Genomic DNA, 12,553 nt, shown 5'->3' with positions numbered 1-12,553 from the left:
AAGTTTGCCAGAAAATGCGATTGAAGTTTGAGTAAAGCCTTTAAGTAAATACATACATATGTATATTTTTACTTGCTCTATAGACTACTTGGTTTCGTGTCAAAATAAAAATTTTGAGGTTTTAATCAAAACCAAAATTACGATGATAGAGCACTCTGAAAAAGTGGGTCCCGCAATTCCGTCCGTGCGTTTGTACATCTGTGCGTCTGTGCGTCTATCTGTTCACATTTCCACAGCTTAAACGCGTGGAAGGATTTTCTTCAAATTTGGTACAGTCATTTAACAAAATTTTGCCCTAAATGTCGGCTCTTCCCCAACATCAACAAAATTTCTTTAATATTTATATACAGGCAACTCTTGAAATCTACAAGTAAACTAACATAAAAATGCTTTGAACTGCAAGAACAAGTTCGTGTGTGACCCAGTCGTGCATTTTATTTTTTTTTCGTTAGCGCAATTGGTTTGTGAAAAAAGCAAACAAATAGAATATTTTAAGTTTTTCATTCCGGAAACCCATCTTTTTCACTTTTTAGGACAATGTAGTTAAGGCTTAATGTATGAAAATCGATGAACTTTGATCTACGTAAAATTTTTGATACCAAATGAAGTCTTATTTGATCAAAACCCGAAAAGTGCAATTTTGTGACTTAACTCCTTTGTACCCGGTGGCAAATATATATTACCCAACTAACAATTTCACTTCTATAATGATCACACCTGATGTAAAACTCCTATAAGACTCATAAGAATAAAAAAAGTGCCATTTTTTCACTCCTATTAGACCAGAGAGAAGTACAATGTTAGACTCCTGTAAATATTCTAATCAACAACCGAAAGCGGTATTCGCTTCTATGAGGTTACATCAGAATACTTATAGTGCTATTCAATACGATAAACGAGAAATAAACATAAATGAAATTGTGTTGCATTTAAATTGAATATTATTTTAATATATTAACTTATTTTTGTAAACCAAGTTTATCCGAGGTTCTATTATTAAAAAAAAAAAATACTTTAAATTTTAACTATTAAAGCCTACGCCGCTAAAGCGAAACGAAATTTTCCATACAATATTAGCAACACGAAGTCATGAACGAAATTTAGCTTTTTTGTTTTAAAACTTATTTTTTGATGTTTATTCTTAAAATTTCTTATTTGTATTTTTATAACTATAGGTATCAACACAAAATAAAAATTTACCATAACGCCCTTTAGAATTTTTGAGTGTGGATACAAATCAAACACTTCCCAACTAACATCATTATAGTGTGACACTATAAGCACTTCCCAACATCATTATAGTATGAAACTATACAGAATTCCAGAGAAACTTTATACTATGTTAACAGAGAATTTTTCATCGCATAAGGACACAAAAAGAAACTCCAGAGAAAATTCTTAGAAGAATTATATAGGCCTTTACTGTTTATTTCTTACCCTGGGTAGAATAGCATCGAATATTACTTTGGGTTAAAAATTCAGAAGCAAAATTTTAAGTTGGGATACCTTCATTGGCGAAGCTAACAAAATGTATGTTGAGTTCTAACTTTGAAATGTAGTGGCGCTTGTTCTGTGAATGTCGATAAAGCAGTTTTAGTATTTTCCAACCTTAGTGTACCTAATCAAAACTACAAATTGCAGTTACCTTGACACTTCTACTAGAAACTACTTGAAATTTGACATATGAATTTTTTTAGAAAAAAAAAAAACAACTGCAGTTTAGAAAATTTTGCATGGGGATTCCCTTTTTTTTATCAAAATATAAAATAATTATTAAAAATGTAAACTTAAATGCAACTATTAAATACCTTAATATTGCAATTAAATTAATAATAAACAAAAACAATTCAAATAACTAATATAAATTAAAGAATTACTAAACCACGGAAGTTTCTTGTTGTAAAAAAGTGAAAGCACATCTGCAGTCTGCACGCAAATCAACAAAGAAAAAATAAATTACCAAATAGACCAACATTTTCAATTTCGCAATTATTATTATTTTATTAATTTGAAAGCATGTCGTTTTTAAGAGGATCACTCAATTATGTTTGGTGTACAACAAGTGTACTTGGAAAAGGAGCAACTGGTTCAGTTTTTCAGGCAAGTAAAACTAAATTAATGCCATCAAAGGGTTCCATTCCATCTTCTTTGTTTTATGCATATTTCCAACTATTAGTCACGAATACGATAAGTGTGGTTTTTCTGCTTTTTCTCTTATCAATGGTTGTTTTTGCAAAATAAACAAACTAATCTACTAACTTTTATGCGTTTTATTTTTATATTCTCTTTCCAATGTTACAAGATTTTTAATTTTGAGTAAGATTGACTATAGGCTTATTATTTACGGCAACTCACCAAAATCAATTTTAAACATAATCAAGGCACCATTCCACCAAAGTGTTCGCAGAAGCTTAAATGCATATCCAACAAGTCCAATTAAAAGTATGCTTGTGGGAGCTGGACTTTCAACTTGGAAAAAAGAATAACATTCAAAGCAAAACTTTATGTTTTTGAAATGGCTCCGTGTTTGATAAAGATATTATCAGCGCTATGAAACTCAAAAGTAAAAAGCTTTGTACCATCAGCTATATTTTACTCATTGAAAGTGCTGCTAAGCGAGCTATCATGAGATTTGCCAAGGAAGGAACTGGGCCTGGAAAATGCAAAAGCAACAGAGAAAGAGAATTCCTGTCCAGATCCGCAGAAGAAAACTTCCTTGACTTTCCAAGAGATGATATAGTCACAAACTATAACTTTGTGAAAAACTACAATATACATCTCAGTAGTAAAAAAGATTATGTCGGTGAATCAACTACTCATTCAAAGAAAATATCATCAAATGGTATACAGACAGAGGGCGGAAGGTACAGGGGCAGGCGTCTTTTGGCCTAGTACCAAACTCTCCGTTCCAATGGGTCAATCCTCAAGTATCTTTCAAGCTGAAGTAAATGCCATTGTAAAATGGGAAGAAATAAACCTCGAATTAAATCATCGCAACAAAAATATTGCCATTCTGTCTGATAGTCAAGCTGTCCTAAAAGCACTTACATCCTACGAAATCAAATCCAAGATAGTATTGGAGTGTATAGGAAAACCTAACGAACTTGGCAAAATAAACATACTCACTCTCTACTGGGTAACTGGGCAAGTTAGTGTCCAGGGAAACTAGGAGACGGACTCTTTAGCAAAAACGAGAGCAAATTCTCTTTTAATGGGACCCGAACCGTATTGCAGAATAGAAGATAATGTTATTAAAAATAACATAAAACTAGACGAGGAGACCAAAGAACTGAGCAGAACTACCAAAACTGAGACAAGCGAAAATTCTTCTCGGAAACTACAACCAAGAGCGTTTCAAATCATATATCAGTCTAAGCAGGAACAACCTAAAGGTTAAACACTGTTCTTCTCACGGGCCACTGTAAGTTAAGAAGGCAACTAAAAATTTTGGGCCTAGACAACATGTAGATTCTGTAGCGAAAAAGAAGAAACACCAGATCAAATTCTGGGTAGTTGCAATGCACTGATACACCAAAGATACAAACACCTGGGTCGCTACCAGGTCGAAGAGGATAAATTACACTATGAAAATACTCAATTTCCTGAAAGGAATTACGTTAGAGGAGGAGCTATAAAAATAGATCTTATCGGTCGCAGTGCATCTTACACCCCAAATATCAATAAATCAATCAATATAATACTCAATTGAAACAGCTACCGAAATTGGCATCACTGTATAAAAGAAAGCTAAATATTCATCACGCTACTGACCCTCAAATGCATAGCAACATGCGCATACCTACCAGGAAAATTTGAAATATGCTCAGATAGCTCATCAGTTATAAATACAATCAAAAATCCAAATCAAAAGACAGATTCAATTAATAGGATTCGTGATGACCTAATAGCAAATCAAACAAGTTGCGACTTATTTGGGAAATGAGCTTGCTGACCAAGAAGTCTCAAAGGCCCATTCCGCTCCAGTTTTTCTTTTTGAAACAGTAACTAAACCAGATTCTCTACGTTTCATCAATACTTAAAATCAATATCTGCTCAGCTTCAACAACACATTAATATTCTGATTCGAATCTCTCCATCCATATTTTGGGGGATGATTCTTGGGTATATTCTAAGAATAAAATTGTTCTACAATAACTCTCTATCTGCAAAGTTGATACCCTTAGCGATGATTTAAGAAATCGCTTACCTTGGTATGCCTTTACTCATGTCAATGTTAGTTTCTCCGTTAATACTTATGATAGAAACTTTATTAGTGCCCCGATCTTTAGAAAAAATGCTCTTCTTTGTAACTGCATTTAAAAAATGTTAATATCTTTATTTATTGCTCAGATATTAATTTTTAAAGGGCATTCTTTTTTTCTTACCCATGATAATTTTACTTTAGGCCGTATTTGTGATAAACATAGTGTTTTTTAAATTTATACTTATGAGGAAAACATTATTCAACAAAAAAACCAGTTACAAGTTTGCCAAAAAAATCCGAGATTTTATCACATTTAGGAAAACCTGCATTAGGTTAAATCTTTAAAAAATGTTTTTTTTTTTTTTTTTTCTTGAGTCAAAGGAGAGGATTTTTTCTAAAGATCAAGACATTAATGAAGTTTCTATCATAAGTACTAACGGAAAAATTAGCATTAACATGAGTAAAGGGATACCAAAGTAAGCGTTTTCTTAAATCATCGCTAAAGGGTATCAACTTTTCATATAGAGAGTTACTGTAGATCAATTTTATTCTTAGAATATACCCAAGAATCATCCCCCAAAATACTTTTACCTCATTCCGGAACACCCTGTATAATAGTATATTTTCTATAAAATATCTTATATTTATAACATATCTAATACCCATACAAACCTATTATTATTGATTAACCATAATTTTTTTCTTTTTCAAAATATAAAATTAAAATTAGATTTAATTACGTACTTAAATTTAAAACAACCTCAAGGCCGGAATTCTCAACAACTTGGGCTCGTTTTCTTTACATTAGCACTATAATTTTGATTATGTTAATGAATTATAATAATAATAATAATATTTTAATATTTCTAATTCTGCCTACAGGGTGTTAATAAAAACACTGGAGAATCGGTAGCGGTGAAAACATTCAATCCCTACAGTCACATGCGACCACAGGAAGTTCAAATGCGTGAATTTGAAGTTTTGAAAAAGGTCAATCATGAAAATATCGTCAAACTGTTGGCCATTGAAGATGACCAAGAGGGACGAGGCAAAGTCATTGTCATGGAACTGTGCACAGGCGGAAGTTTATTCAATATCTTAGATGACCCTGAGAATGCATATGGTCTGCCAGAGAAAGAGTTCCTTCTTGTTCTGGAGCATTTGTGTGCAGGAATGAAGCATTTGCGTGACAATAATTTGGTTCATCGTGACTTGAAGCCAGGAAATATCATGAAATTCATGTCTGAAGATGGTCAGACAATCTACAAATTAACAGACTTTGGAGCTGCAAGAGAATTGGAAGAGAATCAACCTTTTGCTTCGTTATATGGCACAGAGGAGTATCTGCATCCAGATTTGTATGAAAGGGCAGTTCTTCGTCGGTCAGTTAACCGATCATTTACAGCAAATGTAGATCTCTGGTCGATTGGAGTGACACTCTATCACGTTGCCACTGGCAATTTGCCCTTCCGTCCGTTTGGTGGTAGAAAAAATCGTGAAACTATGCACCAAATTACCACCCGCAAAGCATCTGGAGTTATATCAGGAACCCAACTCTCCGAGAATGGTCAAATTGAATGGTCTACAACATTACCAGCCCATTGTCACTTGACTCAAGGTTTAAAAACACTCGTTACCCCTTTACTAGCTGGGCTTCTCGAAGAAGATCGTTCAAAAACATGGTCTTTCGATACATTCTTCCAGCAGGTTACTTTAGTTCTGAGGAAGAAAGTCTTCCATGTGTTCTTTATTAATCGCACCGATAGCATTGAAGTCTTCCTTGAACCAGAAGATCAAATTGAAGAATTTAAAGATCATATATTTATTCAGACTGAAGTTCCATGTGAGAAGCAAATACTTTTATATTGTAATGAGCATTTGGAAAATAGAATTGGTACTTTGTGTGGTAAGTTTGATTTAAGTTTGAATGTATTTTAAGTTAATGAAGGGGTTTTTGATTTCAGCAAGTGCATTTCCAACGACTGATCGGGAGAATCCAATTTTCTTATATAGCAATGAGGATAATAATGTCCAGCTGCCAACTCAATTGGAATTACCAAAGTTTCCAGTATTTCCAAGTAATGTTTCGGTGGAAAATGATGCCAGTTTAGCGAAGGTGAGTTCTTTTTAAAATCAAAAAATGAGGGTTTCAAGGGATTTGGAAAAAGTCTATAGAGAGAACTTGATAAATTTCTTTAATTTATTTTCTTGTTAGATAAATGAAATGAATATGAGCCGCAAAAAATAGTTTTTGATCAGTTTGTTAATAAATGATCTTGTGGCAAATGAAAAATCCCAGTACCTTCTTACTTTAGTCCCCAGGTATATTATGTTCACGCATTCCGCCTTAAGAGCAAGTATCTTAACGAGCCTGTTTTCTTGAGATGTATTTTATTTTAATTTTAAAGTTCAAGTGACCTCAACTCCAAAGCGTTTCGCCCAAGTACGACAGTGGGCTCATCAGTTAGATCTGTCGTACCTTTACTAAGACGCTAGACGCCTAATTTTGGTCGATTTTTACCGACACTTATAAAACTCACAGAATGAATTTACTGTGAATTTTAATATTCTAAGGAAATTTGTTTAAATTCAGACTCTTAAAAAATGTATGCCCGTGGTCAGGCTGATGTAATATAACGAAGAAAAAAAATTAAAAATTTATTTTAAGTGCAGCGATTGAATATAATTCAATTTTAAAGTTCAAGTGATCTCAACTCCAAAGCGTTGGTTGAGTAAACTTTTAGGCCCATTTGCTGAAACGAGTCTTAAATATTTATGTGAAACATAAACCCTTAAGTTCTTCATAGCGGTTTGCAAGAACTTCAAATTGTGTCATAAATTCCTCTAAGTTTAACATAACTTAGGGGGAAGTAGTAGAACTTAAGGATTTTATGTTACTTTTAAGCATTATTAATTGAGAAAAAAAAAAGTAATATTCCTTAAAAAATTATCTTGGTTGCAAAATAAAGAGCAATTTATTAGTCTAATAATAATTAACTTATTTTCATACCCCCTTACCATCAGAAAATGGTTTAATTTCCCGCACAAAATTTTTAAGCACTATTCATCATTTTTTTTTTCATATTTTCAAAACATATTTTGACACACAAACACATTTACAGATCAAATACATTCACATGAACACATTTTTTAGAATCAGATTTATCACATATTTTTGGTCACTTTCTCTATTTTAGGCTTTTTTCTTGCAATAAAATTCCACAAATGTTAAAATATAAAAAAAAATGTATTCTAACTGCTAAATTGCTCAAAAACTGATTTAATTAATTGACATTTATTTCGATGTGACAATTAAATTTGAAGTTCTCAGCTATTTATATCATGAAAGTATATCATTGCTAGGATCAACATAAATATTTTTTAGAAACGTAGAATAAACTAAGTAGAACTAAAGAACTATGTTCGACCTAGCTAAGATTAGAATTTATGACTAGTATGAGCAAATGGGCCTTAATTTGTTTTCTTTAGCCGATCCCATCCTTGGCCAAGTTTCTTAGAAAAGCAAAGCAATTTTTCTTCCGTATGATCGATTATCTTTCCGTACCGGATATGAAAATGTTATTTTTTTTTTAAATAATGTGTAAAGGAGTTTTGGGTCCCGTTAATATGTAAACACAGTAAAGAGGGAATATTTTAAAAGAAGACAGAGATGTACATTGGTTTTAAAGTTCTGAACATTAAAATGGGAGAGAAAATTGTGGCATTTAATGCATTCTTCGTTCTCGAAGAAGGAAATAAAGAATCTGTACTAGTCGGTACGTCTGAAATAGGTCTCAAGTTTGAACAGCTGGCATATTTTAAATTATGGCGGTGTTCAAGCTCTATTTGGAATTCTGTTTGTCCATTTATTAACATTGCGGAATGCATTCGAGATCCGAATTTGATAAGCTTTCATATTTCGCCGTTGAAGTTTTACATCCGAAGTATAAGGGTGTGAATCCTCAAACGAATATGAAATGCTGAGAATATTCAAATCAGAAATTAAATGAATTAGAAGATTCAGAAAACAGATCATTAATATAAATGAGGAAGCGAGTCGGAGACATGAATCCATTCAATTCAACTTAAATTGAATGGTTCGAAAGATAATGTTTAATCCAACGAAGAAGTGTTTGATCAATACCGAAAGCAAGCATTTTCGATGTGTTCATATAAAACAGTCGATGCCCTGTGAATATCAGTTTTCCTAAAAGTCCTTTTTTTAGATATTTTCAATCTCCGCGTTCAACGCAAGCCTCCTGAACTAAAGTTATGGATTTTTAGAGGCTCTGATTGGTCAGAATACTACCCAACTTTTTATGACAAGTGACCAATCAGAGTTTCTAAAAATTCAGAGCTTTTATAGATAATATTAAAGACTGTTAAAACTCTAGGATATCTTCAGCAGGTTCATAAGAGTCCACGTTCAAAACGTCCACTGTGGGACTAAAATGATATCCGTGAGAAATTTTACTCGGCGAACAAATTTCGTACGGACTTCATTCTACTTCTCCTTATTAAATGGATTGATTTTTTCAAACTAATGTAATTTCTTTTTTTCTTTCAGGCTGCATGCAGTGTGGGTCATGAATGTAAACGGCGAATTGAAACTCTAACATCCATAGACATATTAATTAAAAAGTCTGTGCAACAATTTATTGAAACACTAACAACAACTTTAAAACTTTTACAAAAGTAATACATACAATTTGTCTCTTATATCAAAACCATTAATTTCTAAAACATTTTCATTCTTGTTAGAAAAACAAAAAGTTTTGATGAATTATTATCTACTGTGATTGAATATGCCGAAGTTGTCTCTTACGCAAGCAGAACAGTGAGTTTTTTTTCTTTCTAACTTGTTACTATTTTTTAATAAAAACAATTTTTAAAAATTCTTAGGAAAAGCCTGAAAATGACCCAAAAGTTCTTGAGGAAATTAAAGCCAATTTTGACCGAGCGGCTGATGTTATTTCCCAGCTGTATAAACATTTTGTTGAAGAAGATACCCTCAGGTACAGTACTCTAAGATTATTTAAACCAAAAGACTAATAATAATGGTTTAATTTGTTTTGCAGTGATGAATGGCGATCATCGATGCATGGTAAAATATGTGCATGCAAGGCACGTTCTAGTGCAAAAGCGAAATATTTAATTGATCGCCTAAGAGATTCATGGCAACATTTGCTACGAGATAGAGCAACTCGCACCCTCACTTACAACGATGAACAGTTCCATGCCTTAGAGAAGATAAAAGTAAGTTCATTCTAAAAATGTAAATTGATTTAATTTAGAAAAATCTAACAAACTATATCACAGGTTGACAGAAATGGTAGACGAATAAAAACTCTTCTCTTGGAAGATGTCAAACCATCTGTCGAACATATGGCCGAGTGCCTAGCTGATTGGTATAAGCTTGCCCAAACAGTTTATCTGAAGTCACAAATTCTTGAGAAAGATGTCCGAGATAGTGATAGGAAACTGCAATCTGTACGCGGCAACCTCAGCGAAATGAGATCTCATTTAAAAATTCAACATAAAGAAGACAAGGATAACGATGAAATAAACAAGTTATCCAAAAATGAACAAAAGAACTTTATGAAAGTAAGTAAAACTTATAGATTGTTATAATTTTTTATTTTCTGATTGTACATTGATAAGTTTTTTCATTTTTTTAGTTTATTCAAGAGCAACAAAAAGAAGTGGTGGTGATACTGCGACAAAATCGTAAATTAATATCAATGCTTCAGGATATTGGCTTGAGTCCAAAGGAAATAAGTTCCTCCATTCAAATTAAACAGTAAAATAAAAGGATTTGTCATTCAAATTTTTACTGTTGGGTGTGATTGTGTTTTTGATATGCGAAGAGTGTCTTATTGGATTAAGTGGAAAAAAAAACAAAGACTTGTGTCGCAAGTATTAATGTTATTTTATTATTACTCTACTATTATATTCTCTTTTTTAAATTGTGTTGAGTTTTTGTTATTAGTACGTAGTATGAATTCATGGCTCCACAAACCTTATTGATTTATAATTTTTTTTGTATGAATGTATTTTATAAAATATATTGAATATCCCTAGTTATTAAGTTATTACATTTTATTTCACAATACATGACGATCTAAAATTAATTAAGTTTTATTGTTTTTTTGTTCTTGATTCGTGTAGAACTGCTACACCCAACTGCTTCACGTAAAAACCAACTGTAGTTTATACTGCATACAAATACAAGGAAGCATATCTCCTGAAAAAACACGCTAATCAAAGTAATTTACAGACACCTTTGACAGACAGACACAAGACACTTTGATGGATTAGGGTAAAGACTAGGAAAATGTAGAGAATCTGCTGTATTTCGAACAAAAAAAAAAAAAAACTCGCGAGACCTCAATGCTAGAAATCCATTTTGAACGTAAATAGATGTGAATTCTCAACCAAAGAAGTTTACATTTACATAACTGTTAAACAAAGGTTTTGGAAGTAAACTCATTCCCACTGAAATCTATAAAAATGCGAACAAAAATTTAAAAACGTCCTTTAGCGCTGAAAAGTTTTTATTTACTATGACAAATACAAGGAAGCATATCTCCTGAAAAAACACGCTAATCAAAGTAATTTACAGACACCTTTGACAGACAGACACAAGACACTTTGATGGATTAGGGTAAAGACTAGGAAAATGTAGAGAATCTGCTGTATTTCGAACCAAAAAAAAAAAAAACTCGCGAGACCTCAATGCTAGAAATCCATTTTGAACGTAAATAGATGTGAATTCTCAACCAAAGAAGTTTACATTTACATAACTGTTAAACAAAGGTTTTGGAAGTAAACTCATTCCCACTGAAATCTATAAAAATGCGAACAAAAATTTAAAAACGTCCTTTAGCGCTGAAAAGTTTTTATTTACTATGGCTGCTTTTATTTATTGGCAAAACTTAACATAGAACTTCTAGTATGAACTTAGTTTGACCCAAGAATGGAATTTCATTCAAATCTTACTTAACTATTAAAAACAAAATTGACATAATTGAAAGCTGGAATGTCTCTATGACGCGGCATCCATATAAAGAAAATGTTGAATTGTTCCGCCATCTCCCTTTGATATGTTTGACAGTCTAGGTTGATTTTGTAGAGAAAGAAGCAAGAGATTTAATTCTCTGAGTAAAGAAAAAAATTCCTTAACCGTCAGAACACACAACAATAATCTGGTAGGCGGAAAAAAATACTGAAGTTCAATTGAGGTGTAATGCACTCTCAGCGATCCGGGAATTTAAAGTTATTTAGAACAATCCTGTTCAAAATCTCGTCATTTGCGGAAATTGTTGATTTTATGCTTTCATATGAAAAAAAAAAAACTTCAGCTAAGGCTTTCGAATGTTCGCAAGTGCTCAAGAATATGAATATATCAACAATTAGTACTGACGATATAGAAAGAACATTTTTCCAAACTGCTAAACGGCGAAGACACTATACTATTAGCTTTGAAAAACTCCTCCTTGGACGATGGGGCTCAAAATATTAGTCTGCCTTCAACTAAATCAACACTCGATCAAAGTCAAAAAAGTAACCTAGTTTCTAAGCGAGTGCCAAGATCCCCCCTTGCAACCAGCAAGCCTTCTGTTATTAACGCTATTGGACACCACTATCGACTCATGCCTGGACGGTTCGATGGGTCTATAGACATCGGTTCTAGATGTGGGGAAAGTCATAAGAAATCTTGAAAGGAAGAGCGCGTGAATATTTAGGCTCTTTGGTTTTGGAATATATCATGTTTCGAATCGATTTAAAAGTCGGCCTCACATTTTTTTTTTATTTAAGTTCTTAGAATCGAATATTTCACCGTTCTTGATTACCTGCTCGAAGGCAAAGTGACGGACCCAAAAGTGCATCAGTTATTCTTTGCTGACGATGGAGCCATCATAAGTGAAGACCCGATATCCCTGCAACGAGCACTTGATGTATGGGTGGATGTTCTAGAAGGTAGTGGGTACCGCATAAGCGCGAAAAAGACAGAATACCACACAGGCCTATTCCTGACATTTATTTGAATGGTGTAGTGCTTCCCAAGTGTGAAAAGTTTAAATATCTGGGGTCTATGATAAATAACGAAGGTACTTGTGATGACGATATCAATCATCGCGTAAGCGTAGGGTGGATGAAGTGGCGGGAAAATTCTGCTATCTTCTGTGATCGAAAAATGCCCCCTAAGCTGAAAGGAAGGCTCTACACCGCAGTTGTGCGTCCAGCACTCACATACGGTTCACAATGTTGGACAATGTACAAAAAGTATAAGAGTAAGTTAACGGCAGCTGAGATGAAGATGCTTCGCATGACAGCAGGAGTAACAAA

The 12,553-nt window shown here is 33.1% G+C and overlaps 1 protein-coding gene across 1 annotated transcript; it reads left to right on the top strand.

Moving 5' to 3' along the window:
- The first annotated feature begins 1,719 nt into the window (after window positions 1-1,719).
- LOC129905721 (serine/threonine-protein kinase TBK1) lies at window positions 1,720-10,335 on the top strand. Its single transcript, XM_055981266.1, has 9 exons — window positions 1,720-2,100; window positions 5,087-6,110; window positions 6,169-6,320; window positions 8,772-8,899; window positions 8,966-9,041; window positions 9,107-9,219; window positions 9,283-9,460; window positions 9,524-9,808; window positions 9,883-10,335. Exons 1-9 carry the CDS (start codon window positions 2,017-2,019, stop codon window positions 10,006-10,008), a joined length of 2,166 nt encoding a protein of 721 aa, XP_055837241.1. The 5' UTR covers window positions 1,720-2,016; the 3' UTR covers window positions 10,009-10,335.
- The last annotated feature ends 2,218 nt before the right edge of the window (window positions 10,336-12,553 follow it).

The sequence above is a fragment of the Episyrphus balteatus genome, chromosome 1 (genome assembly GCF_945859705.1).
Source record: "Episyrphus balteatus chromosome 1, idEpiBalt1.1, whole genome shotgun sequence".
Taxonomy (NCBI): Eukaryota; Metazoa; Arthropoda; class Insecta; order Diptera; family Syrphidae; genus Episyrphus; species Episyrphus balteatus.
Note: the sequence above shows the minus strand (reverse complement) of the source record. Positions and strands in the feature narration are given on the sequence as shown.

What these genes read in the sequence shown, in the direction of transcription:
- LOC129905721 (XM_055981266.1), top strand. Translation starts at nt 2,017, where the DNA reads ATGTCGTTTTTAAGAGGATCACTCAATTATGTTTGGTGTACAACAAGT. An exon ending in TCTCTTACGCAAGCAGAACA is followed by an intron (nt 9,042 to 9,106) that starts GTGAGTTTTTTT and finishes AAAAATTCTTAG; the next exon opens with GAAAAGCCTGAAAATGACCC. An exon ending in AACAAAAGAACTTTATGAAA is followed by an intron (nt 9,809 to 9,882) that starts GTAAGTAAAACT and finishes TCATTTTTTTAG; the next exon opens with TTTATTCAAGAGCAACAAAA.